Genomic DNA, 24,672 nt, shown 5'->3' with positions numbered 1-24,672 from the left:
GCATAGCACACATATGCATGTGCACAAGCATGCATACCAACATATGCTTGGGCACATGTGCACATGGTGGGTTCCTGCCTTTGGTTGAATAATACCTTCATGTCCCAGCCTTGTGCTCTTAAAGCACAGGTGGGACAGGTCTGCTTTCTGATGGTGCTGGGAATGAAGTGGCTGGCTCCTGGTTCCTGGACCCACAGGCCCCATCACTTGCCCACTCAGACCTGGCTAAATGGATCTTCCCTGGCTAGAACCTGACTGGTTCCCATCCAGATGTCCTCTCCTCCCATGGGCCCTCAATTTGTCCATTGCTTTACTAACCTCGCAGCCTTCATCCTCACCTGTAATCATTTTATTTTGTTATCTCATTGCAACTAACATTACAATGTGTCATAAATGAGAAGGGGACCCTGAGGGTCCTGCTTCTTTCTTCTTTCAACCACCATACTCATTGCCTGTGCTGGGTGTTAGAGACCCAATATGAGTCAGAGTTGGTCCCAGCATTACAGAGTTCACAGTGCAGGGGAGGGGCTTCTGCTTGTTCTCTACCTCAGCTCATCCCAGTGCAATCAAACCAGGCTAGACACCTACTCACCCTGTGAAATCTTATGCATCAGCCCCCACCAACTGTTCACCAGGTGACTTTGGGATCCCAGTTGTCCAAGGGTGACCATTACAACCCTTGGTACAAGGTTAGTGCTGCTTGTCCATTTCTCAGAAGAAGCAAGCTCAGGGCAATTTAGTGAGTGTTCACAGTCCACAAAGCTGGGGAGAAGGAGCTGGGACCCAAATCTGACTTTTTTTTTTTTTAATTTTAATATTTATTTTTTAGTATTTGGCGGACACAACATCTTTGTCTGTATGTGGTGCTGAGGATCGAACCCGGGCCGCACGCATGCCAGGCGAGCGCGCTACCGCTTGAGCCACATCCCCAGCCCCCCAAAAATCTGAGTTTGTGCAACTGCTGAGCCAGTCCTGTAGCACTGTGCAGCCTGTGACAGTCACACTGGTGTGACCAGTGATCCTAGTACTGCCTGTAGCCCCTCTGCCTGTAGCCCCTGGCAGAGACAGATGAAGCTCTGAGGCCATGGGAGGAGAAACCTACCCAGGATCATACTACAACCTACGTGCCAGCTCCTTGACCCTTCTTCTAGTAAAGAGGGTTACCTTCCTGAACAACTCTCCAAACACCATTCCAAGCCAGACCAGGCTCCCGTGGCGAGTTGACCGAAATGTCTGATCTCCTCTGTTAGAAAATAAACCCTGGGTCTCTCTTTTTCTCTTTGGCTTCCAGGAGGCTCAGAGGTGATCAGTAAGCTCAACTAGATCAAGTACATGGTCCTCCTACTGCTTACCTTTGCCTTTTGCCCCCTCCTTAGTATTCATATTCTATGGAAAGAGCATTCAATATGTTACCAAATGAACTGGGAAATAAGTACAATTAAACTGCCCCCCACGTCCCACCTGCCAGGGAGGGTGGATTTCTTGGTGATGCTAGACTGACTGTGAGGCCCTGCTCCAAGCTACCACCCCAAAGCCAGGCGGGCAGGCTGGCATCTGGCAGACACAGCCGTCTCCCTGGAAAATGAGACACTTCTTATTGAGATAACGAATCGCTCCATTTAGATCCAAATTAACCTCCCCCAATTACCCCATTCTCTACCACATTTCACCAGATCGAAACCCCTTCTGCCTGAACAGTCAAGTGCCCGGCCCTCTCACAGCTAAGTCAGCCTCAGCTGGCCCAGCAGGCGCCCTCCCTCAACGGTCACGTTTTCTTTTCTTTCTTTCTTATTTTTTTTGTGGGGGGAGCGGGGTGGGGTGGGGGAGTGGGAAGCTTGATGCAGCTGCCGCTCTGAGGAGTGGGAATTTTTATTTTATTTTTTTAGCTCGTTCTTTGAAATAAGGATGCAATATGGGATCAATTTTTGATGACAGTGAAGTAAAAGGGGAAAATAGTAGCAATTTTCTCTTCTGAACATGCCCTATTTAATGGAAGGATGTCAAGGTGGAGTTTTATCCAGAGGAGAAAGGGCCTGGTTCCCAGGGACACATGGTCAATCAGAGATGCCTGGCACGATCTCAGCCTGGGGTGACTGGGCACCCCCGACCCCATTGGTTCCCCAGTACTTCATGTGAGGGTGGCTGCCAGGGACCCAGATGTGGGACAGGGAGAGGCTGAATTTCTATCTCCTGTCACCTGGCACTAGGGTGGACCCTCCTTGCTTTGTGCCCTGCTGGTCTCAGCCTGCATCAGGATTCTAGAGCTGAGACCCTCGGGAATCTGGTGTTAATCAGGGTTGTAAAAATCCTGCCCAGCTGCCTTTGGGTTAGACCTAGGAAGCTGAGCTTCATTTGGCCTAGAGCTGGTGGGGGATGGGGAAAGGGGAGGGGACTGGACTAAAGCTGAGCTGGCGGTCAGGGCATCCTGTCCCTGGTCTGGAGGCTCAGGATGGAGAGGTGGGGGTGCTTCTCAGAAGACAATGCAGGGAGGAGCTGCTACATTCCTCCCGTCCTCAGATCAGAAACAACTGGAGTCAGACCTGAGCTGTGCGTAGTCAGGAGGCCCTGCTGGGTGAGTGGGGGTGCTCCTTTGCTTTCCTTAGAGAGAGGTGCTGCAAGTGAGGTTAAGGTCCCTGGGTTGAATGGAGTAGAGGCCTGGGCCACATCTCTGCCAAGAAACCCACCTCTTGGTCAATTCACCACAGAGGCCCTTGAAACCTGGGGCACCCCTAGAGTGACCCCTAGAGTGACCCCTGACAAGCCTTGGACCATCCCTTTCGAGATTCAGTTCCCTCTGTCCATGTAGCTTCCAAGGCCTCCTTCACCTTGCCATGGGGGACAGAAATGAGAAGCACACCTCAAAGGGCCATGCAGCGCAGCTACAGACATCTCATCAGAGACACGAAATCATACCAGGCAGCTCATGACCTGCAAACACAGCACATGGTCAAGCCGAACCTCTCCAGGCCTGCGCAGAGCCCAAGGTTACAAAGAGACACAGCCACACACCTGCACAAACGGGTGAGATCCTTATAGCTGATGACTTTGGCTTTTACATAGGAAGAAACGCGCTGAGCTCTCTCTGGAGTCTTTGCCCACCCACCACCCATGGACCCGCTAAACACATAAGCAATTCAAAAACCCAAATGTGACCTTCCAGACCCCTCACCATGAGGTCAGTGATGACAAGAACAAACCTTGCTGCTTCCTCCAGGACACTGCAGGAAACAGAAATCAAGGGGCAGGGAAATCCCTGCTCCAAAATGTCTGCAGATTCTGGGAGGGTCCTGGAGGGGTGGTAGGCTGGGTCTCTCGTCCTAGAGCCTGCCTGTCGACAGATGCCACCCAAAGCCGTGCCTGCCGCCTCCCTTCCTTCCTCGGCTGTGGCCGGGCCTCTGAAATAATTAGCAATTCTGCTCGACAAAACGCTGGCCCGATGGGATAATAAACTCCAACATCTGTCAGAAGAGCGAGCTCCTATGGAATTGCCAAGAGAAACATTTTTCTCCTCATTCAATTCACATTTAAATCGAAAACAACCCCTCCAAGTCTGCGCCAGGCCTGCGGCGCAGGGCTCCAGGAGCCCACAAGCTGTTCCTGGGCCTGCGAAGAGGGTCGGACGAGTGGCGATCACTCACTCAAATTAACAAATCATTTTATTTAGAAATGAAGAGAATTTGTAAGTGATGGATGGCTTCAGGGCCACTGAGGTGGAGGGAAAGCCAGTCATTGGCCCTGCTGCCATGTGGGGTGGGCAGTCCCACTTCTCCCCAGCAGGACACAGGCCAGCACTCCCCCTTTTAACACTTCCCTGTATGATAGGCAAGCTAGGAATCATGTTGCCATTCTGTGGCAGGATACCGAGGGCCAAAGAAATACCCAAAGTATGCAGTTGTTCCTGCTGGCTGGTGAAGGACACAGCTTCCACTCTAAGGGGGCCCAACCAGGGCTGGCTCTTCCCAAATAGGACCCTCCAAGGCCTGCAATTCCACCTTGAGGTGCTATGCAGAGGGGCCTGAGTCTGTATGAGTCCAGGATTGGATTTGGCTATGGAAAAGCCTTGCCAATACAATTACACTCCTGAAACAGAATTCTGGAGACTTGAGCTCAGGGCATAGGGCCTCAGATTTACCATCTGTACGATGAAGGATGTAGATTTGGGGCGAAGGGGCCTCCCACTGATGAGGACCTCTGAAGATCAGGTACCAAATACTGATAAACGAAAGATAAATTGCTAACAAGCCTCAGTACTGGCCAGATCCTTCCTTGAGGTTCCCACAGAGCCTGTGTGTCTTCCATCATTCCTTTCCTCAGGGGTCCTGCAGTGCCCGTATGTTGTTATTAGATCCCCCTTCTAGGCTCCCACAGTGACTGTGTGTCCTCATCAAGGACTTTGCTACTCTGTCCTGCAATTTCCCAACAGGCTGTTGGAGGCAGGGACAATTACGTTTGTTTTTTCTTTTTCCCACCCCAGTGGCCTGCATACCCAGTACTTGGTAACTATTTGGTGAATAAACAAATGAATGAATGTAAGGACTTGGGCTACACAGACGCTCAAATGCATGAGACAAGAGCTCAATAAATGTCTGATTATTATGATACATTCTCATGCCTCTATGCTTTTGCATATACCATTCCTTCTGCCCAGAAGAAAGGTCCATTTCCTCTCTCTTCTCTGCCTGGGAACTGTTTCCTTGTTCTCACTGCCCAGTTCAGGTGCCTTTTGTCTGGGCCTCTTCCAGCTTGGCGTCCCCTGCACTGCACCCCTCAGAGCCATGGTTAGAGTGGGGCAGATGTCAAGCTGGTTTACAAGGCTGCCCACTTTGGATCAGGTTTTCTTGCGGTCACTGGGACCTGAGTCCTCTTTTTTTCCTTGCATCAAGCCTGGGTCTATGGGGGGCTTAGGGCATGGTCCATCTCTTAGGGCTTCCTAATTGGAAATGTCAGAAGCTACTGAAATGAACCCAGAAACACTCCTGGAAGGTAGTGGGGGGGGGGGCAGTGTAAGGGCAGAACCAGAGGGATGCCACATGAGAGGAGAGATTCCCAGGAAGGAAGAAGGAGTGCCAGGACTGGCAGTAGTGGCCTGACTGAGACTTTCACAACTCATAGGCCATCCTCATGCATGAGTCCTAGGGAAGGTTTCTCTTACCCACATTGTTATGGCTGTGAGCTTGGGGGCTCCTTTGTGGGGAAAATCATGGTATGCCTGTAGACTTGGTATAACCCACTGTGGGTTCTAAAATGCCCCTGCTGAGGGGAGATGGCATAGGAATGGGCCAATGCTCTGAAAATTCCAATGCTCTGTTCAGGGCCCCACGGGCTTTGCAGAGGAGTCAGAGGAGAACACTGCACAGGCAGAGGGTCCATATTGGACTTCAATGGAAACTTAGGAGACCTGGATCCTAGCTGGAGCCAGAGAGCTGTGGAGTCATGGTGTGGTCTTGAGCACAATGAGGAGGGGAAGTGCCAGATTTCAGGAAGCTATGGACTCAGACCCTGAGCCAGCAGAAAGGTCCATTTCCTCACTGCCTTGACCCCTGCTTGGTCCAGGTTTGTCGTTGGGGATGTGGAGGAGGGGGAGACCTTCTTTTTGTCTCCCTGCTATCTTTGTCCTCTGGAACCCCTCTGATACTCCATTACACGGTCTTATATTACTTGTCTATCCTCTCTTTCCCATTTGGACCACAAGGTTCCTGTAAGCAGGACCAGGTCTGCCTCCATTACTGTGGAGTCTCTAGCAACCAGCACAGGACCTGGCACCTAGTAGACACTTAGAATATACTTGGGGAATGGACAGATGGATGGAGCCTAACATGAGGGGGTGCAGGAAGGACCTAGATGTGCTGCAGTGGGAGGAAGAGCCCCTCCATCCCTGACCATATCAGACTTGAGAATTAGTGGGCTCCACAGAGGAGCCAGCCAGGAGATGGCACTGCTGTGAGGGGCAGGACCAGACTCTTGTTCTCACTGGTCAGAAGAAGCTACATCCCTCTGCCCTGTGGGGGGATACCCAGGCTCCTCTTCTATGATCACCCTGATCACCCCCACCCTGCCATCCCCAGAGTCACGGATCACCCACAGAGGAAGTGGGCATTGCCTTGGGCTGGACCAGGACACAGGCACAGGCATATAGTAGGTGCTCAACATGTTTGCAAAATGAATACGTAAAACCCTTGCCTTACTCCAAAGGTTGCCAGGACTCCCAATGCCTGGGGTCTTAATCCCCAGGTTTGACACTCAAGGCTCCCACTAACTCTTCTACCTTCTTTACTCTGCACGTTGCCCCACCTCCACCCAGTCCCTTGTGTGGATTCTCCACGCCCACAGTGCTTAGGATTGAACCCAGGGCCTCATGCACACTAGGCAAGTGCTCTACCATGAAGCCATGTCCCCAACCCCTCCTTGTGTGGATTCCCTTCCTGCTTTTGCTTGTGCATATGCCAATTCCCTCTGCCCAGAATGCTCTTATTCTCCCACTTCTGCCTGGGCATTGTTCTACTTCTTACTGCCCAGCTCAGGTGCCTTTCTCTGGGTCTCTTCCAGCTTAGTCTCCCCTGCACTGTACCCCTCAGAGCCATGCTTAGAGTGGGCAGATGTCAAACTGGTTCACAAGGCTGCCCACTTTGGATCAGGTTTTCTTGAGGTCACTGGGACCTGAGTCCTCTTTGTCCTTCTTTGGGTCAGGGCTGGTCTATGGAGAGCATGTTCCTGTGTACCTCTCATAGCCAATTCTAATTGACCTTTCCCCAAATCCTTCCATGGCCTCACCCAGCTCTATGAAGATGTGTCCCTGAGCACTCCCAGGACCAGCTGGGGTGGCCTCAGGGTCTGTGAAGCATTGCAAAATCTCAGGAGAGGTGTCTAGCAGAGTCTGGAAGGCAAGTGTTGGGGGGCTTGTTCTAGCCCCATAGGGCAAACGCCTCTACCACAGTCCCTTCTGTGGGGCTGCTCAATGCTGCTGCTGCAGGCTGGTGATGGAGAGAAAGGTGGAAGGGTGGGGCCCCTTAGAGACCTCTTGTGGTGCTCCTGTTTCTCTCTTGTGGAAGGGGCCTACTAAGAGTTTGGGAGTCCTCGAGCATTTGGGGGATGGGGGTGCTGACCTCTGCTCTGGGTGTGAGAGAGGTGCATCCTCTTGGGAAGTATCTCAGGAGTGTCACATGGATGTAAATGGGTGAGCCCGTGAGTTTGTCGGGGCTTCCTGGGCTGGGCCTGAAAGCCCTAAAATGGAGAAGCTCAGCCTGTAGATGCAGGGGGGGGGGAGGAAGATGGGGGCTCAATCCTGTCTCTGGAGCCAGGAGGACTTGTGAGAGAGTAAGTCCTCTAGAGATAGAGCTAAGAAAACAGGCTTAGGCTTCAGCAAGAGGCATCATGGTCTGACACAGGAAGAACTTCCAGATATTTAGTGAATTGCAACTTTGAGACGGGGACCTGAGAACATGGTAGTATCTCCCTCCAGAGTCAGGGATTGACTAATGGACCACTGCCCGGGAGAGAGGAGGTAGGGCATTTCCCTTTAGCTCCATAATTAGAAATGCTGTTCTGGTTCCCTGATGTTAAGGACCTGTGTCCCTGGCATCCCTGGTGCCCTGATCTTGTGAGCCGGGACCTGACATCATGCTCCTGAGCTCTGAGTTGAGAATTCTACACGTGAAGCTATAGTGACCCAGTTGGTGACCTCAAGGCCCATGACACCAACCCTGGGCTACATCTTGCCTGATAAATGACCCTGTAGGCACTTCCCCAACCTGCAACCAATGGGCTCAGGTGTGACCCCAAGGCCATCACAGTAAACAGCACCTCCATAGGAAAGCAGAGGGTTCCTTTACCTTGGAGAAGCCCTGGCTCGCTTAGTGGGTTTGTGCCATGTCCTTGAGCAACTGTGAAGGCCCTCAGCTGATGCCATTCCCTGCATGTGGCATGACCCCCAGGGTTGGAGCCCTCAAAAATATCTCCACCAGCAGAACTGAAAAGCCAGAGGTCCCCTCACAGGGGCCTGGCCCTGGTTCCTCGGGTCCTCCATGACACCCAGGGAGGCCTGACCTCTACTCCATGTCTGCCATTCCCCTTCCCCCATCTCTCCTTCTAAGAGGAAAATCACAGGGAAGCAAACCTTGGGGGGAGAAAGGAGAATGTTTTTAATTAAAAGTTTAAGAGAATTCACGTCCTGAGGGAGTCACAGTAAGAAAAGGCGGGGAGATGGTGTTGGGGGGAGCAGGAAAGTAGGCCACGTCAGCTGAGGGCTCCGAGCCCAGTCCTGCCAGCTGTCTGGCCGGTGCACTGCTGCAGCAGGCTCTGCACCATGCAGGGTCCCTGTGCAGATGAGGTCTCGTGGCAGCTTTAGAATCTGGGGAGTGGGCAGGGGCAGCAGCACCAAGTTCTAACTACCCCCACTTCTGCTGCCCAGCTGGGGTTAGGAGGCAGATGTTCCAACTCCTAGGAAAGACGAGGAAGCCCTGTGTTCCCTGGCTGGGGCTGTTATACTGGTGAGAGGAGGTACATGCCACCCATTCACGGGGACTGTACAGTACCTTATCCATAGTCCACTGCCGTGTGACCCAACTGCTGGACCACAAAGGCTTCCTAGTGTCCTTCCCCCTGGTATTTTTCTATTTGTACCTAGTCTACCTGCCACACACGTGCCCACCAAGTGCCAGACTATGGGTAAGCAATGCCATTAAGTATCTCTTTAATCTTAATATGGCTCAGTTTGAGCAGTTCCCGTATGTGAGGAGGATATGTTCATGGGGTAGGGCTGGGGCAGGACTGTGTCATCCTTTCCTCCTGGCACTGGGAGGGCTCTGACACCCTCAGGCCAACCTACTGACTTCCATCTGCTCCTCAGGCTGGGGCTGGGACATGTGTCAAAGGGGTGTATGTCAGCGTCTGTGGGCCCTGTGTGTAAGATATGGGGCCACAGCTGACCTGTGAGATAGCCCCATACCCAGAAAACCTTTCCACCCCATCCCCTCCTAACTTTTCCTGGGAAAAGGAAAAAGTGAGAGGAAAATATGACAGATAAAATATTCTGCAAAATGAGCTAATTACACAGAAGTCACACAGGGAGATGAGATTAGCAGAAGAATATTGGATAAAAGGAGGACCAGGTATACACATGGGTAATGAGGAAAGGTCAGTGTCATCACAGGGAGATTGTGGAGTCTGGAGCCTCCCCTATAAGGCCAGTCCCCAAACTGGGCTGTCACCACAGTGTATAGGCTGGGCAAGAAGGGTCCTTTTTCTCTCTTTAAGTGCCCATTACTTACCTGCTGGCTGTGGAGACCAAGCCCTCCCAACTCTCCCACCTTGCTGGTTGTGAAAACACATCAGCCCAGGGTACTCCTCCTACCCCATGGTACCCTCCTCCCTAACCCTTTGGCAATGTGTTGCTACAGGTACGCAGGAAGATGATCTGAGACCCCAAAGCCCATCTAAATACCAGCTCCAAGCAGGGCCCTGAGGCCTCCCAGTGCCAGGAATCAGAGATCTAAGATTCAAGCTTAAGCATCAAGCTCCTTAGGACTCCAGGCAGGAATGTGTACCTGATGCTAAACTTGAACAGGACACAGGACGTGAATGAGTCCAGGTGAAAGGCACAGCCTGTGACTGGGGGCTTCCACTACTACATCTTACAAACTTACTAGCTTGCCTCCTGGGGAGGAGCAGTGAACAGGAGGGAGGAAGATGGTAGGCACTGCTTCCTGCCAGACTGTCAGATTCCTGGAGGTTGGGACTTCTCCCTTGCAGTCTGCTCCTGCCCATGATCCCCGGCTCCATAAGCGCTGCCTTTGGCTCCCCCTCCCTTTCTCCACTGCTACAAACCCACTCTCGTTGCCTTGCCATTTCCCTCTTCACTGTGCTTGGCTGCAGGGCTCGATTCCATCCTCCAACAACCAGGATAATCTTCACCTTGAGTACCCCACTTCCTGTGCACTGGAGCCTAATTGCCCAACCCACTGCTGAGCTCTGAGGGGCTAGCCCTGCTTCCTCTCCCAGGTGAAGCCACAGCCCTTCCTCCAGATTCTGCCAGATCTTTCCCTCCCCTCATTCTCTCACCCCATCCCCCACTGAGGGGTAAATTTGCCTCCTTTCCTACAGTCTTGGCCTCAGTGCCACTTCTTTGTACTTCCAGGTAACTGGGACAATTTCCATGGAATCCCAAAGTGCAGTCAAGTGGGGAGATCTTCCCTACCAAGCCCTGCCCAAGCCAAACAGTTCAAGGTGCAAGCTCAAGAAAATCTGAGTCTTTTCCTCATGGCACATTGCATGTCTGCAGACAGGCCAAGTCTCAACCACTTGGTATTCTACCAGGTGGACACTTATCACCCATCTTACAGATGAGAAAACTAAGGAGAGAAAAGAAATCACCAGCAAAGGCTATGCCACTGATGTCAGTGCTGTAGCTGCAACCTTACCTGGCCCTTCTGATCCAGTTGCCTAGTCCAGTTGTCTAGTCCTAGTTGTCCCAGGCTCCCCCTCCCTTTCTATGTGGGAGGAGAGGGCTGGGGCAGTTCTACCATTAACCTTCAAAGACTCAAAGGCTGTCTTTGCCAAGAAGTCCCCTAAGCTTTGCCTAGGGAGACTGCCCTCCCTGCTGGATCTTTCCAAGTACTGCTCCCTGTCTGGGGCTGCCATTACTGGTTGCAGACACCTGCCCAGCCCACACTTGGCAGTCCTATGGGCAAATGGGTGGGTCATGATGAGGGGCGGCCCATTTGCTCATTAACCCTGATCCTGCCCAGGGAGGGGCTGGACCCCAGGCACCCAGATGGCTGGAGGATGGGGCCTTATGCCTTCAGCTATCTCCACAACTGGGCTCCAGCTGGTGTTGACACAGCAAACATGCTGCTACTCCCATTCGCAGAGGAACAGAGTGGGCAAACACAGGGAGGCTGTAACAAAGGGCCAGCAACCGTGACCAGCTTCTCAAACAAGGGCCTCAGGGCCTGTGCCAGGAGGTAGGAAGCATCAAGTAGCTTGGACAGTGTGGTCCACAGACATGGGAGCTGGGTAAAGGCCTTTGATGAGGCCCCCAGAAGGGGAAGGCAGTCCAGGGTTGGCCTATGTGCTCGGTGGGGTTAAAGGAGCACAGGTCGGTCCATTCCCTGTTGTCACCCAGGAGTATCTCTTCCTGAATCAGTGGCACCAAGGCCCAGGCACAATCTCTGATGATAGACCTGTGAGGCCACACTTGTCCCTACCATACAGATAGGGAAGATGAGTCTCAGAGAGTGTGAGATTTCCAGGGGTTCTGTGCTGCTCAAGTGCTAGAGGGAGGTCCAGCACAGATAGGTCCCTGATTCTCAACCACCTTCTGTGCTCTGAGCCCAGTTATGTGCAACGTGTGCCACAATGCTCACAACATTTGGTCACAGGTTCTTCTGAGGACTGTGTAGGATGTGGTCATTGGGCGAGGTCTCAGCTAGAACCCCCCCCCCCCCCAAGGAATCTCATGCATGCCTCTGCCTCGAGAACTGCCTGTCTCCTGTGCATCTGTGCAGGTGCTCTGCAGATCCAGGCCAGCAGGCAAACCCTCCACCCCTGCATGCGTGCATATGCCCGTGTTTGCCCACATGCACATACAGGCAGCGCTCTACCTCTGGCCTCTGCACTTTCCTGTTCCCTCCATCTCTAGCCTTCTTCTTCCCTTCCTCTCTCTTGCCTGGATAAATCCTCTTCCCTTCAGGTCCCTTAGGCTTACCCTCTGGCTCCACACTTTTTTGGCACATAGCACATTACTGTCACCTTGAGCAGAGTGTACTCCTCAAGGGAGAGGATCCACAGGTCTGTTCCTAGTCTGTGCCTGTTGTAATCTAGTATGGTGCCTGCCCACAGCAAGCACTCAGTGCTGACTAGACAGAGACAGAAGCAAAGGCACCTGGTGGCCCAATACACAATGAGCCAGAATCAACCAGCTTCCTCCAAGGAAACCTCTGACTGGTACCTGGGGCTGGTCCAGACTTATAGGCTTAGGGAAGACAGCAGAGGGTTCCATTCTCAATGATGTGCAGTTACCAGTCCAGAACTCTGACCTGCCCCCTGCTTTAGTCACCTCCGCCTACGCTAACCCCTGCAGTGGAAACTGATGCACAGGGTGAACATTCTGGGCTCCCTGTCCCAGCCCCTGCTGCTTACCTCAAGGACTTGGCAGGAATCAGCACTGCTCATTCTCACTGCTAGGCCGGTGTCCTCCAGGAACTGCGGAGACACCTTCCTTTTCCTTTTTTCACCTTTGAAAATTCTACTTGCCTTCTAAGGCTTGGCTCAAATGCCACCTCCTCCAGGCTGTCTTCTTAGACTTGCCTGTCTCATGTTAGCTGCCCTGTACACTGGTACCCCATAGTCTGTTGTCTGTCTCCTCTAAGTCTGGAGCCCTGGAGGGCAGGATCTTCCTGGTTGTCAAGCACCCCACCTTCTCGCAGCCACTGCATGGAAGGACTTCAGAACAAAGGGCCAGACATTATTAAGATTCAATTAAATTTCCACTTCTCCAATCCTAAATTAGTCTGGTTTGTCCCTGTGGCACCTGCAGGCTCTTTTCCTTTACCTCCTAGCATCTGCCCCCTTTGCAAGGTAGGACCCCTTAGAGAGAGGGCACATGAAAGAGGAGGTCCCCCCAACAGCACAGACCTTTTCTGGGAGTGGAGTTCAGCTCTATGGGCCTCAAGGATGTCATATTCCAGTATTCTAGACTTTTCCTTTGGCTAGCAGATGCTGAGGAATAACTCATTCTGACTCTTGTGGCCAGAGAAGCCCAGCCCCAAATTTACAACCTGATCTTTCCTGAGGTTTCGTAGGTTTGAACCAAGCCCTAATCTGACCACAAGTAGCTCAGGTGGGTGTCCAAAGATGAAGGAATGATGTTTCACTTGAGGAGCCCTCAGCCACACCCCACCTGAACTACTTCCCCCATGGTCCCAGGGAGGCTGGCCCTCAGCCTGGAGGCCTTCAAGGATCTCTGGATTCTTGGCCACCTGATAGGCATTCAGGTAGGGGAGGCTGTCTCTATATTTGTTTCCCCCTATTGTTGGGGGCAGCGTGTCTTTGCCCAGGGCTCATACTGCCTGACTCTAAGGACCCATGGGCATGGGCAGAATGGACAGACGTTTACATTCCTTTTTACACACATTCAGGTCACTCTCTCTGGGGAGCCCTCTCTAACTTCCATTCCCAAATGGTGACTCTCTACCACCTCATACTAGCTACCTGGTCTTTCCTGAGAGCTCATTGCTGTCCTTACTTCCCTCTGGCCAGTTCTCTGGCTGCCTCCCTCTGTGCGGCACCCATACACAGTAGGTGCCAAACAGATACCCATTCACTAATCCAAAGCTTCCCCATCCCTGGGCCGCCCCCCTCCCCCCAAGCTGGCGCCTCTGGGTGGCACCTTGCCAGAAAGCAGCAGCTCTGTTTGGGTGAGGGGAGAATAATCAGCTGTAAACGCAGCAATCAGGGAAAAAAGGCTGCTCAGGCCCTTGGCGCCCACGCGTGCGCCTAATTGGCTCCACGTGTCTGTAGCTTCTTTCAAGAGTGGGAAAGTGGAAGGGTCAAGATCTCTTAATGTTCGTAATGGAAGGGAGGCAGAAGCCATCGCCAGCCCCACATAAACACCTTTTAATTGCTCAGAGAAGGGTGGGTAGAGGCAGCCGTGCTACAGGATCCCCTCCCTGTCAGCCCACCATCACCGTGCCTTCTAGAGCTTTCTGAGGCTAGAGTCAGACCCCAGAGGCTGTGCTCCAGCAGAACCCAGAGCCATGGCACTCACATTTGTTCAACAAATGTCCACAAGGCCCCTACTCATGGATAGGCCTTGGCAGTAAGAGACACCTGTGGCCTGGTCCTTCAAGGCCAACCTGGTGGTGTAATACAATCAACGACTGCACCCATGCACCAGCTGAACTGGCCTCCAGCTGCCTCACTGTCCAACTTTCTTCCCTCTCTGCCTCCTCCAGGAAGCCTTCCCTATTGTCCCTTTGGATTAAAGTGTTCTTTCTCCTGCTGAGGCTGTCCCATGCATAGGTACCTCTCTGAGGCCCAAATGTCCCCTGCTTTGGGAACTCCTATTTGCCATGGTTGCATCTCTCTGTGCACTAGACCAAAGAATCTCAAGATTTGGCAATACCCAGAGACATTTTTTGGCTGTTACAACTGTTAGAGTGGTGTGCTGCTGGCATCTAGTGGGTAGAGGGTAAGGATGCTGCCAGACACCCTACAGCTCACAGAGCAGGCCCCACCACACAGATTTTTCCAGGTCAAGATGTCTATGGTGCTGAGGCTGAGAAACCTGCCTGAGACCAAGATTTAGAAAGGAAGAGGTGAGTACTTCAGAACTGGGTAGAACATTCTCCCTCCTCACAAAGGGATCAGCCTGCCCCATAGCCCCTGGCTTCTACCTCCTGCTCCTCTGAACACCCAGTCCAGAGACCCCGTTCCTGAACAGACCCAGCCACGCTGCCAACAATGCGTCAGTTTAATTGGGTTAAGTGGCCATTAGCGGCAAAAGCAGGGCGGCTGCGTGCAGAAGGGTTTTTAATTTTACTCCTTAAATGATGCTCACTCCCCAGAGAGGCCACTGATGGTGGAACTCTGCCCATTGGATCCCCCAGAACCAAGTCCAGGGCTGCACCTTCCCCTGCCCCATCCATGCAAGCCTGCTGGGGCATGAGGCAGGGGTGCCCACTGCCCAGGAAAGAAATTGAGGGGATGGGAACTTGCCTCCTAGCATCTGCCCCCTTTGCCAGGTAGGACTCCCAGGTCCTTAGATCATTCCAGGGCCAGCCTCTGTCTGAGACTCCTTTTTTCTTAGTCCTGTCCCCTTGTGGACAGGAAATGCCACAAGGTCTCATTGATGGTAGCACAGAGGAAGGCAGTATCTGGGGGCAGTTTGTAGGACATGGAGACCAGCTGCCTGGATCTAAAGCGTGGTTTTCTGTGAGACCTGAGGCAGGTGGCTTAACCTCTCTGAGGCTCAGTTTCCTCTAGGATGGAAATAAGAGAAGTAACGTGAGGTGAGGATTTGGAGCCATTTGGAGTGTTCAGGCTTATCTTAGGCTTGGCACTTAGCAGGCACTCAGAAAGAGACCAGTGATTGCGGGACAGAATTATTTCTACCATCTTATGGGGAAAGTCTTAAACTCTGAATACACAGAATCATTGAAATGCTCACATTGAAAATGTGAAAAAACAATATTGATGCTCCCCTGTATCCCAGAGAATCTGAAGTACTTGGTCTGAGGAGGGTCCTGGGCATCATGATTTTAAAAGCTTTCCAGCTGTCCAATATGCAACCAGGGCTCAACAAGCACTGCGTAGAGGCAAAGTATCTGGAAAGTTCTGGGTGTCTGGGACAGTGGGTGGGACCTTAGGTGGAGAAGCAACCTAACTTGGGCATACAGGAAGGGCAGGGCTTAAGCCTAGGGCTGGGGTTTCTATAGATTCTGGATTCCCAACCAGGCCTCTCCACTGCCCCATGTTTACCTGAAGTTGGAGGTAAAAGGGCCCCCCAGGGAGCAGGCATCTAGCCCCCACACTACTTCCTCAGGAACCTGCTCTGACCTGGCTGGCCTGGTCCTGGGGTTCCCATACTTGGAACCAGATACACCAAGTCACAATGCCTTTAGCCTCATTCTTGGGGAGGCTGGACTCTCCTTCCCTGGGGTCACCCTAACCTTATCCAAGGCGGTGCCTCCTCCCATGGCCTCTCCTCTGAGTCACACAGTAAAGGTGCCACAGATGATGCTCCAGGTGGCACAACCTTCAAGGACACTGTCCACACTGTGGTCTTTTTGAATGATGGCCCTGGAATTGTGAAACCAGAGGTATTATGTAGGAAGGGTGCCTGCATCCTCCACCCCCCGACCTTGTTTTCTTTTTGAGATGGGATCTTTTTGCATTAACCAGCTTGCCTTGAATCCTCTTGCCTCGGTTTCCCAAGTAGCTGGGACTACAGGTACATGCTACTGGGGCTAGATTTTGTGTCCCTATTTGTACAGAGGGGGAAACTAGCGCCTGGGATGGGAATGGTCTGAGAGCTCCAGTGGGGGTAGGAATAGGGTCTGTCTTCCCTGCTGCAACCCCAGCACCAGCACAGGGCCTGCCACATGGTGAACGTTGGTGACTAGATGGAGGGAGGAATAAAATAATGAAGAGATAACTTTTGTGAGAAAGGAGCCATGAGCCAATACCCCAGCTGGGAGGACCAGTGTCCTGATTTGGGCCCAGCTCTGCCCACAGTGCACATAAGAACTAAATAAAGCACCTTCTTATCCTTCCTGAGATTCAAGACCCTAAAAGAGCAATCCCTGGTTCAGAGGTCCCATCTCCTTGGACAGTTGAAGTTCCAAGACAGTTTGCCTCCATGTGTCCAAAGCTCAGGTCCAACATATTTCCTGGACCCGGGGATGCTGCTTGTCTGAGGTGCAAGGCCCCTAATCCGGCCTGCTTTTGTCTGACTCTTGGCCCCAGAAACTGCCCTGTGCAACTTGGAGAACCATCCAGTTGTCCCTGATTAGATGAGACAATGAGCTTCTGTCCTGTGTTGTTCTGCTCCCTCTTTGCAAGCCCCAAATTAAAATTCCAGACCAGAGCAAGGGATTTAAATTGGATTATTGGATAGGGTCCAGGGAGACAGGAACCACGGAGTGGGAAGCGAGGGTCCAGCACCCCCAACACCCCTCCTTCCATGTGTACACAGGCTGCAAACAAATGTGAAAAAGAAGAAAGAGACCAGAATTTGATTAAAAGCAAATTCAAAACATAATGAAACTCAGAGCTCACTTTGAACAATTAGGACCAAGGAGGAGGAAGGATGGTCCCCCTCTTTCCTCTGGCCGTATGAGAAGAGGCACTTTGTGGGCCTGGAACCAGAAGCAGGAGATCACTGGCCAGGAGAGAGCTGGGAGGGCAGGAGCTGTGGCCTCAGTGCATACCTCAGGGATAATATGGGGAGCAAGGGCCCAGCTCAGGATCAGAGAGACTTGGGTTCAAATCCTGGCTCTGCCATATCCTGTCCTGACACATGGCATCTCTGAGTTTGTGCACCCCTCTGTGGAATGGGGTGGCAGGGCCTCCCTCTAGGGGTTGCTGTGAGAATGACTTGTGGACTGAGCACATGGTGGGTGCAGTCATTATATGCCTTTTCCCATTATTCTTCCATTGAAATAATTTGTAGTTACTGTATAGGCCACAGGCTGGGCTGTAGATGTGGTAGAAAGGAGATGTCTCAACTCCCAGGGCAGGATCCAGAACATGGGTGCAGGAAGAGGGTCGAGACTAGGACTCCAGGCCTTGGGCTGCAGCTCCCCAGGGAATTCCCCCAACTCCTCACCAACTATGAGGATCAACTGTTTCTCTATGGTTGGTTAAGGGACTTGGAAAAGTCTCTAGATGGTGACTGGCTCTGAGGTTCCTATGTGGAGAGCTGGTCATTGCCACCACTCATCTACCCTCCATGAGCGGGGAGAGACCTTCAGATATCACTGAGGCTGCTACTGAAGCTGAAGACTTTACCTCCTCCAAGTACACCTTGTTTCCCCAACTGTCTTCCCACACCTGCCACCAGGAGGTCTTGAAGGACCTCTGAGCCCAGCACTGAGTCCCCTGGATCCACACTGGGTAGGAGGCCCTCAGAGTCCATCTTCTCTGGATTCCTGGCCCTAGGAGACCAGACTCTCCTTCTTCCACGATGTCAGGACACATAGAGATGGGCAGGGGACCCCATGATGAACAGCAGGGACAGCTCCTGGAGAAGGGGACTCTAGTTCTCTCTTGGGGCCTAGATGTTATGTAGGGGGTCTGAGCTAGAATGGCAACCCTGACTTGATCCTGTCAGGACCCTGGTCTGAGCAAGTGTAGACTTGCTCATTTTTTGAAAAACTTGAAAACTTGGCTCATTTTTTGGAAAATATTGATACATAATTTTACAATATTTTTTTATTTGTTGATGGACCTTTTTTAAATTTATTTGTATGTGGTGTTGAGAATCGAACCCAGTGCCTCACGCATGCTAGGAAAGTGTGCTACCGCTGAGCCACAACCCCAGCCCGAGACATAATTTTTATATTAGTAAATTCACCCATATTGGGGCTGGGGTTGTGGCTCAGAGGTAGAGTGCTCGCCAACCATGCGTGAAGCACCGGGTTCGATCCTCAGCATCACATAAAAATAAAATAAAGATATTGTGTCCCCCTATAACTAAAAGAAATAAATATTAAAAAATAAATTCACCCATATAAAGCATACACTTCAGTGCTTTTCAGTATATTCAGAGTTGTGCAACCACCACCACAATCTAATTTTAGAATATTTTCATCACCCCCAAAGGAATCCTATATTTATCAGTATGACCCCCATCCCCTCCCCTCCAGCCCCAGCAATCACTTTCAATTTCTGTGGATTTCCTTTCTAGGACATTTCATAGGAATGGAACCACCCAACATGTGGCCTTTTGTCACTGGCTTCTTTCACTTGGCATGATATTTTGGAATTCATCCATGTTGTAAATGTGTATCAAGACTTCATTCTTTTTAATTGGACTTATCTGTTTTTTTTTTTTTTGTTTTTTTTTTTTAAGTTCAGGTCTCACTATGTTGCCCAGACTTGAACTTGTAGGCTTAAGTGATCCTCCTGCCTTAGCCTCCTGAGTAGCTGGTACTACAAGTGTGTGCCTGGCTCATGGACTCAGCTTCCTTTAATACAGGCTAGGGCAGCTGCAGGTGTGCCTCTGATCTTGATACAGGCTAGGGCAGTTTGGATACCTCCGGCCCATTTATGCATGACCTGCCCAGAGCCCTCTGCAGTTCCAGAGACCTCTTCCCACCTGCTGTTCCTGGGGTAGGCTGAGTAGCAGGGGTCTGCCTGCTGTGTCAAGGCAGTCCAGCAGGTCCTGCTACCCAGGTGAATCTGAGGGCTTTGGAGCTTATAGATACAACCTCTCTGAGTATAGATGGGGAGACCAAGGCCCAGAGGGGATACAGAAACATTCAAAATCCTGGGCAGAGCAAGAGCTTCAACCTTCAGCCTTACATGGTCATGGCATTCTTTGTAGGGCATCCAAGGGCCCTCAACACTCTCCATCAGAGCCTGCAGCCCACCCCAGGGGTGGAGATTCCACCATCAACAGGTTGCTGTCCTGGCCGGGTACTCATCCAAGATACCACCATAGACAGACCTGGGGGCCTAGAGAATGGGAAGACCCTAGGCCCAGCAGAAGGGAGGGGTAGGGATGTCTAGATCTGAGACTCCAGGTCCCCCCCTCATGTGGCTGACTCCAGATAAAATTGTCCTGCTCCTGCCACAGCTGCCCATAATCCATGACAGCACAACTCTGTTGATGACAACCCTACCTAAATTCAGTGGACCAAGGGCTATGCAACAAAGGAGGATTGGGACAAAATTGCCCTCCCAGTCAGGACCGCTCCACTTGGTCCTCCCTTAATGCCCCTCAACTCCCCACACACAAACCTACCTTTAGGGCCTGCACCTTCCTGTCCAGTAGGCTCTCGATATCCCCTGCCACCTTCTCCACCAATTTCTGAGGCTCATTCTCCTGCACCTCAAACAGGTTCCGGTTATCTTTGTAGATCTGGAAGGAAGCAAAAGCCAGAGGTAAAGCCAGAGTGGTTGCACACTCCCCTACCATGGGCCCCCATATACTCTTTGCACAGCTCCACTCAGCTGAGCCTTCACCCCCACCCCGCCCTGACTTTGACCACAGAGACAGCATGGAGTCTACCGCCCTCACAGTCTCCGGGGAGAGGCAGGGCTGGGCTCTATAGCTTGCATCTGGGATGAGAGCCCAGTTTGGGCTGGTTGATGGCTAGTGGTTACTGCTGGGTCCAAGTTGTCACCATCTTGTCTGTGCCTCAGGGTTCCCTCTTCAGGGACCTTGAGCAGCACTCATTAACTAGCTCAGAATGGCTATGAACAGCAGACAGGGAAGGGTGGGTTGGCAGACGTGGGAGGGAGGCAGGGCATGGGAGGAGATGGAGCCAATCAGCACACACTACATGGCCACATATCAACACAAAGATGATCTCACACCTGTGTGTACACACACATACACCCACGTGTGAATCTTATGCACATAGTTGCTGTTCCATATGGCCTGGGGCATCTGTACCCCTTTCTGCTAATGTAGCCCCAGGGCATTTGCAATCACTGTGGTGGGAGCTCTGGTGCCCCTCAGGGTTCCTTTGTCATTCAGGGCACAGATATGGGGGCAGGGAATAGGGAATAAGGAGCGTGTGAGGGGGATGAATTTGCCCTTTCCTTCTCCTCAGAGGGTAGGTCTGTGGGCATGTGCAAGTGCCAGCACACTGAGAAAGGGGGCCTAGGTCCTCTAGACACAGCCAAAGGGCTTGTATGTATGAGAGTCTTAGGAACAGTTTTCTGCAAGTGTCCCTCCCCCTTTTTTTTTTTCAGTACCAGGGATTGAACCCAAGGTATTCTATCACTGAATATATCCCCAGCCTTTTAAAAATTTTTATTTTGAGATAGTATCTCACTAAATTGCCCAGGTTGGCCTTGAACTTGCCTCAGCCTTCCAAGTAACTGGGGTCACGGGCGTGTGTCACTGTGCCTGGTCTCTGCAGGCATCTTTGTTTGTGAACGGGGTCTTGGGTGTGTGCGTGTGTGCGTGTGCGTGTGTGTGTGTGTGTGTGTGCTCATCATACATTCCTGAGTTCCTAAGCCTGGTCAAATCCATGTCTCCATTCAGGTGGCCTCAGGAGTCCTGTGCCCTAAGTTGGTTTTTTTCACCACCAGAGGTCACAGGGCAGATTGCCATGACTGCGCCATACCTCCAGGCTGTGCAGAAGTGAAAGGACCTGGAAAGAGAGGAGGTGATGAGGGGGAGATAAGGAGATGACAGAGGCAGCTGATGAGAGACAGACATTCAGGGAGAGATAAGGTCAGAAGAGTGACACAAGACAGTGGAGAGATAAGGCCTCTGTCACCTGATAGGGGGATGGGCTGGGGGTTGCTGCAGCCAGAGCCCCTGCCCTACTGCCCACCTAGCACCCAGCAGTCTGAGGGTTAAAAGCACAGCACAAAGCAGACTCAGGCAATCTTCTCCTCCTCCCGCCACCCCCATCTCTCCCAGCTTCTCTTTGCTTTTTGTCCTTCTCTTAGAACAAAATAATTTGTGGTGAAGTCGCTCCTTCCTGCAGAGCAGTGGCAATTAGGGGGCGAGTTGTGGGGCCTGGCTACACAGCCAGAGAGGACAGCGGCCCCAAGTGGGCACCAGGACAGGTTGTTCTCCAGGCCTCAGGCCCTGCCTCAGGACAGAAGCCCTCTGATGGAAGACAGTGATGGAGGCAGGGGACATGGTGGGGGGGGCGGAGCCTGAGGGGGTCACAGGGAAATGCAGTGCTTTACTGTTGAGGAAACAGGATCAGAAAAAGGAGAGGACAAGTCAAGGCCATATGAGTGAGTGGCACATCCAGGGCCCCATCTACCTTGATCCATTCTTCCCAGGTTTTGGTACATTCAAAACATCTCCTTTCCCTTGCCTGGGACCACAGCCCCTGGGTGTGCTGTGGTCATGGTTTCCTTCGCACTGGCTTAAGCCTCAGCAAAGTGGTACCCCAGGCCACTTGCACCAGCAGGGGACGCAGCTGCCTGGCTTCCTCAAGGCCAGAGGATTAAGTTCCCATACCTTAGACTCTCCTCCCTGTCAAGGTCATTCCCAGGATCTGAGGCTGGACCATGTGAGTTTACTGACACCTTTCCTGGGGAGACCTAGAACTCTCTCCCTGGAGCCCAGGGTGCCCTTTGAAGCCTTGCATGGCAATTGAGCTGAGGCTTGGGGCCTGCAGAAGAAGATCTCTAGGAGTCAGAGCCATATCCAAGGACACCAGGTGACACAATGGCTTAGAAGCTGAGATGCTGCCAAAAGTCACCCATCTCTGGACCTCAGGGTCCAATATATTAAATGAAAATGGCAATTCTCATCTCACAGGCTGACAGAGGACAGCCCAATTCATGCCTCAAGAACCCCGTACTGGAGCTGGGGCTATGGTTCAGCGGTAGAGCACTCGCCTAGCTCATGTGAGACCCTGGGTTTGATCCTTAGCACCACATAAAAATAAATAAATAAATAAAATAAAGGTATTAAAAAATGTAAGCATAATATATTTTAAAAAAAGAACCCTGTACTATTGTTGTTACTGATATTGTTTAAGGTTTCCAGAATTCTGCAGAAGCCATCTTGGTCGCCCCATCCCCTCCGTTCTCTCACAGCTAGATCTGCACGCTCAGGGCTGTATAAAGCTTTCAGCTTCCATTCCTGAGTAGGCAACCTCAATCTCCTGAGGTCTGCCCACTTCCAGCCCCATTCCCTCTTTTAAGGTCCCTCCCCCAACCACCCTGTTCTTGTCCCCAACACTTAGGCCTTAGCCCTGGAGATGATAACTGTGGAGCCAGTGATAACTAGGGAGCCTAGACACCAGGTCGCCACTGATGGAGCACAGCCAGTCAGTTCCTTTCCATCTCTCCCCAAGCATCATGTCTGTGTGCAACTGATACTCAACAAATATATATATATGTCGGATTCCATGTTCAAGAGCAGAGCTCTGGGATCTGTGTTTTATTCCTCCACTTCTGTCTGAAGTTGTATGAGCCCCCCGGAGCCCAGGGATGTCTCTGCTATACTTTCTCTTGTTCCACTTCTACCTAAGAACCATGGCACCTTTCTGTTGACCTTCGGTGCCAGTATTTGGGGCCTCTCTGGCCTACTGACCTGTCATGTGTCTGCAGGCCTTGGGTCCATGGCTCATGCTGATTCCCACTGCATTACTTTTGCTCATGCTATCTCTGCTTCCACTGCCTACCTAAATCCTCTTTAGAGTGAAGGCAGAGAAGTGGGTTGGAAGCAGTTTTAATGAGATGAGGGCAGAATCCAAGAATGTCACGGGCTGGTCACGCTGCCAGCCAAGCCTGTTCCTGATCTTGAACAAGCCTCTGAGGTGTAACAGTCCTTGAATGGCAAGCCCCTGATGTTCATCCTTCTAACATTCTCCTGGATCTGCTCCAGCTGCTCTGTCTCTTGGGCAGACCCTGAGCTGAGCCCCAAGCCCCAGGGAGATCCAAGTGATATAGCCTAGCAGATGGCCCCACCTTGGGAGATAGGTCATCTCTATAGTGATGTGTTCCAGGGAGGTCCTTTTCACTGTGGTCTCCAGCAGAGAGCCCCGGAGAGCTCAGGACAACTCCAGAGCCTGGACTCTGCCCAGGGCTAGCTCCTTTCAAGGCCCAGCCCCCAGCACTGCTCCCAGGGATCCACTGGGAAGTGGCAGAAAGGTCAAGGCACACATGGTGCAGATCCTCAACAACCATCGCATGACCACATGCTCATTGGTGTCCTTGGCCCAGACAGTTGATTGGAAAAACCCAACAGCTCCCACAGTGGTGCAGCCTGAGAGGTCCTTGTTTCTGCTAGGCATCTGGAGGGAGGAGAGAGATGGAGACTGCAAGTTCACAGGCGGTTGCAGCTGGAAGTCAGTCATGATAGGGAGGAAGAAGCGGGGCTTCATCCCCAGGGGAAGGTAGGATGGTGTTGGGGCAGGGCACCAGATGGAAACAGGTGGGCATGTGGGGGAGGGCAGGAGACAGTAGCAAAGGGGCTGAGGAACAGGGAGACCAGGAGTGGCTGGGGTCATGAGAGGCAATTTAGGGGACCGTTTGGAGCACCCTTTACTAGTTATGAAGATCTATCCCTTCATCTGTGCACGTCCCACCTCCCTCCAGTGCTGCTCTGACCCCAATTGTCTCTCAGCTCCAACAATTCTTTTGTTAAGCAGCATGTGCAGCCAGCCTTCTGGCCCGGAGATTTTAAGAGAATGAAATCTCCTCAGGGGCCCCAAACCCGCTGCTCAGCCTCCTGCTTCCCCGGGAAGCTCCACATAAACAAGAAGTGAGCCTGGAGAGCATTTGCAGGAATGGAGGCCTTGACAGGAAGCCTGAACCCTTGTAGGGCACAGGGAGCCAGCCTTATCCTTCTAGTTCCCGATGGGGAGAGGTGGTGGAGCTGCTACAGCCCCAAGATGCCAGGAACACAAAGATAGCCCCTAGAGTAGCCAAAAGGCCTCAGGACAAGTGACAGGGAAAGGCCCCAATCAGAGGGCATTTTGCAAAGTCCTAGCAAGCCAGCAGCAGTGAGGCCCAGATCTGAGCCAGCACCCAACCAGCCTAGGGTGAAGAGGAAGGTGGCACAGGAGAGGGAAAGGAGCAAGAGGAAGGGAAAAGAGAGGACGGACCATGCTCGCCATGGGAACAGCCCTGTTTGCTGTTGAGCATTGGCTGGGATGGGTGCTTTACATACTTGGCCTCAATGATCCCCAACAACCATTGAGGAGGATCCCCATTTAGAGGCAGGACACTGGGGCCCAGAGAGGTGAAGTCCCATTACAGAGCTGGATTGATGATTGAAAGCTTTGGCTTTAGGGCACACCTGTACAGTTCCACCCCTGCATTGATATATCCCTGAACGTGAAGGTGAGGCCTGTGGAAAGGAGGTATAAAGTGAACTGGGGATCAAGCCAGCCTGAAAGGGGACTGAGGAGGACACTGATGCTAAAGGACTGGTGACAGATAAAAGGGCCATTCTAGAGGGGAGGAGACAATGGACTCACAGAACCAGCCTGATCACTCACCAACCACCCAACCTGGGAGTGAAAA

At 52.0% G+C, this 24,672-nt stretch overlaps 1 protein-coding gene across 4 annotated transcripts in view; it reads right to left on the bottom strand.

The window, feature by feature from the left end:
* Positions 1-24,672, bottom strand: part of Cacna2d2 (calcium voltage-gated channel auxiliary subunit alpha2delta 2) — a 134,718-nt gene that overhangs the window by 45,485 nt on the left and 64,561 nt on the right. For all 4 annotated transcript variants that reach the window (XM_046431869.2, XM_058574849.1, XM_046431870.2 and 1 more), the window contains exon 3: positions 19,463-19,579. In XM_046431869.2, the coding sequence (XP_046287825.1) occupies positions 19,463-19,579 (117 nt within the window). The remainder of the gene's footprint in view (positions 1-19,462; positions 19,580-24,672) is intronic.

This window comes from Marmota monax, unplaced genomic scaffold (assembly GCF_021218885.2).
Source record: "Marmota monax isolate L192 unplaced genomic scaffold, Marmota_monax_Labrador192_F-V1.1 WCK01_AAM20220418_F8-fsc00022, whole genome shotgun sequence".
Classification (NCBI taxonomy): domain Eukaryota; kingdom Metazoa; phylum Chordata; class Mammalia; order Rodentia; family Sciuridae; genus Marmota; species Marmota monax.
Note: the sequence above shows the minus strand (reverse complement) of the source record. Positions and strands in the feature narration are given on the sequence as shown.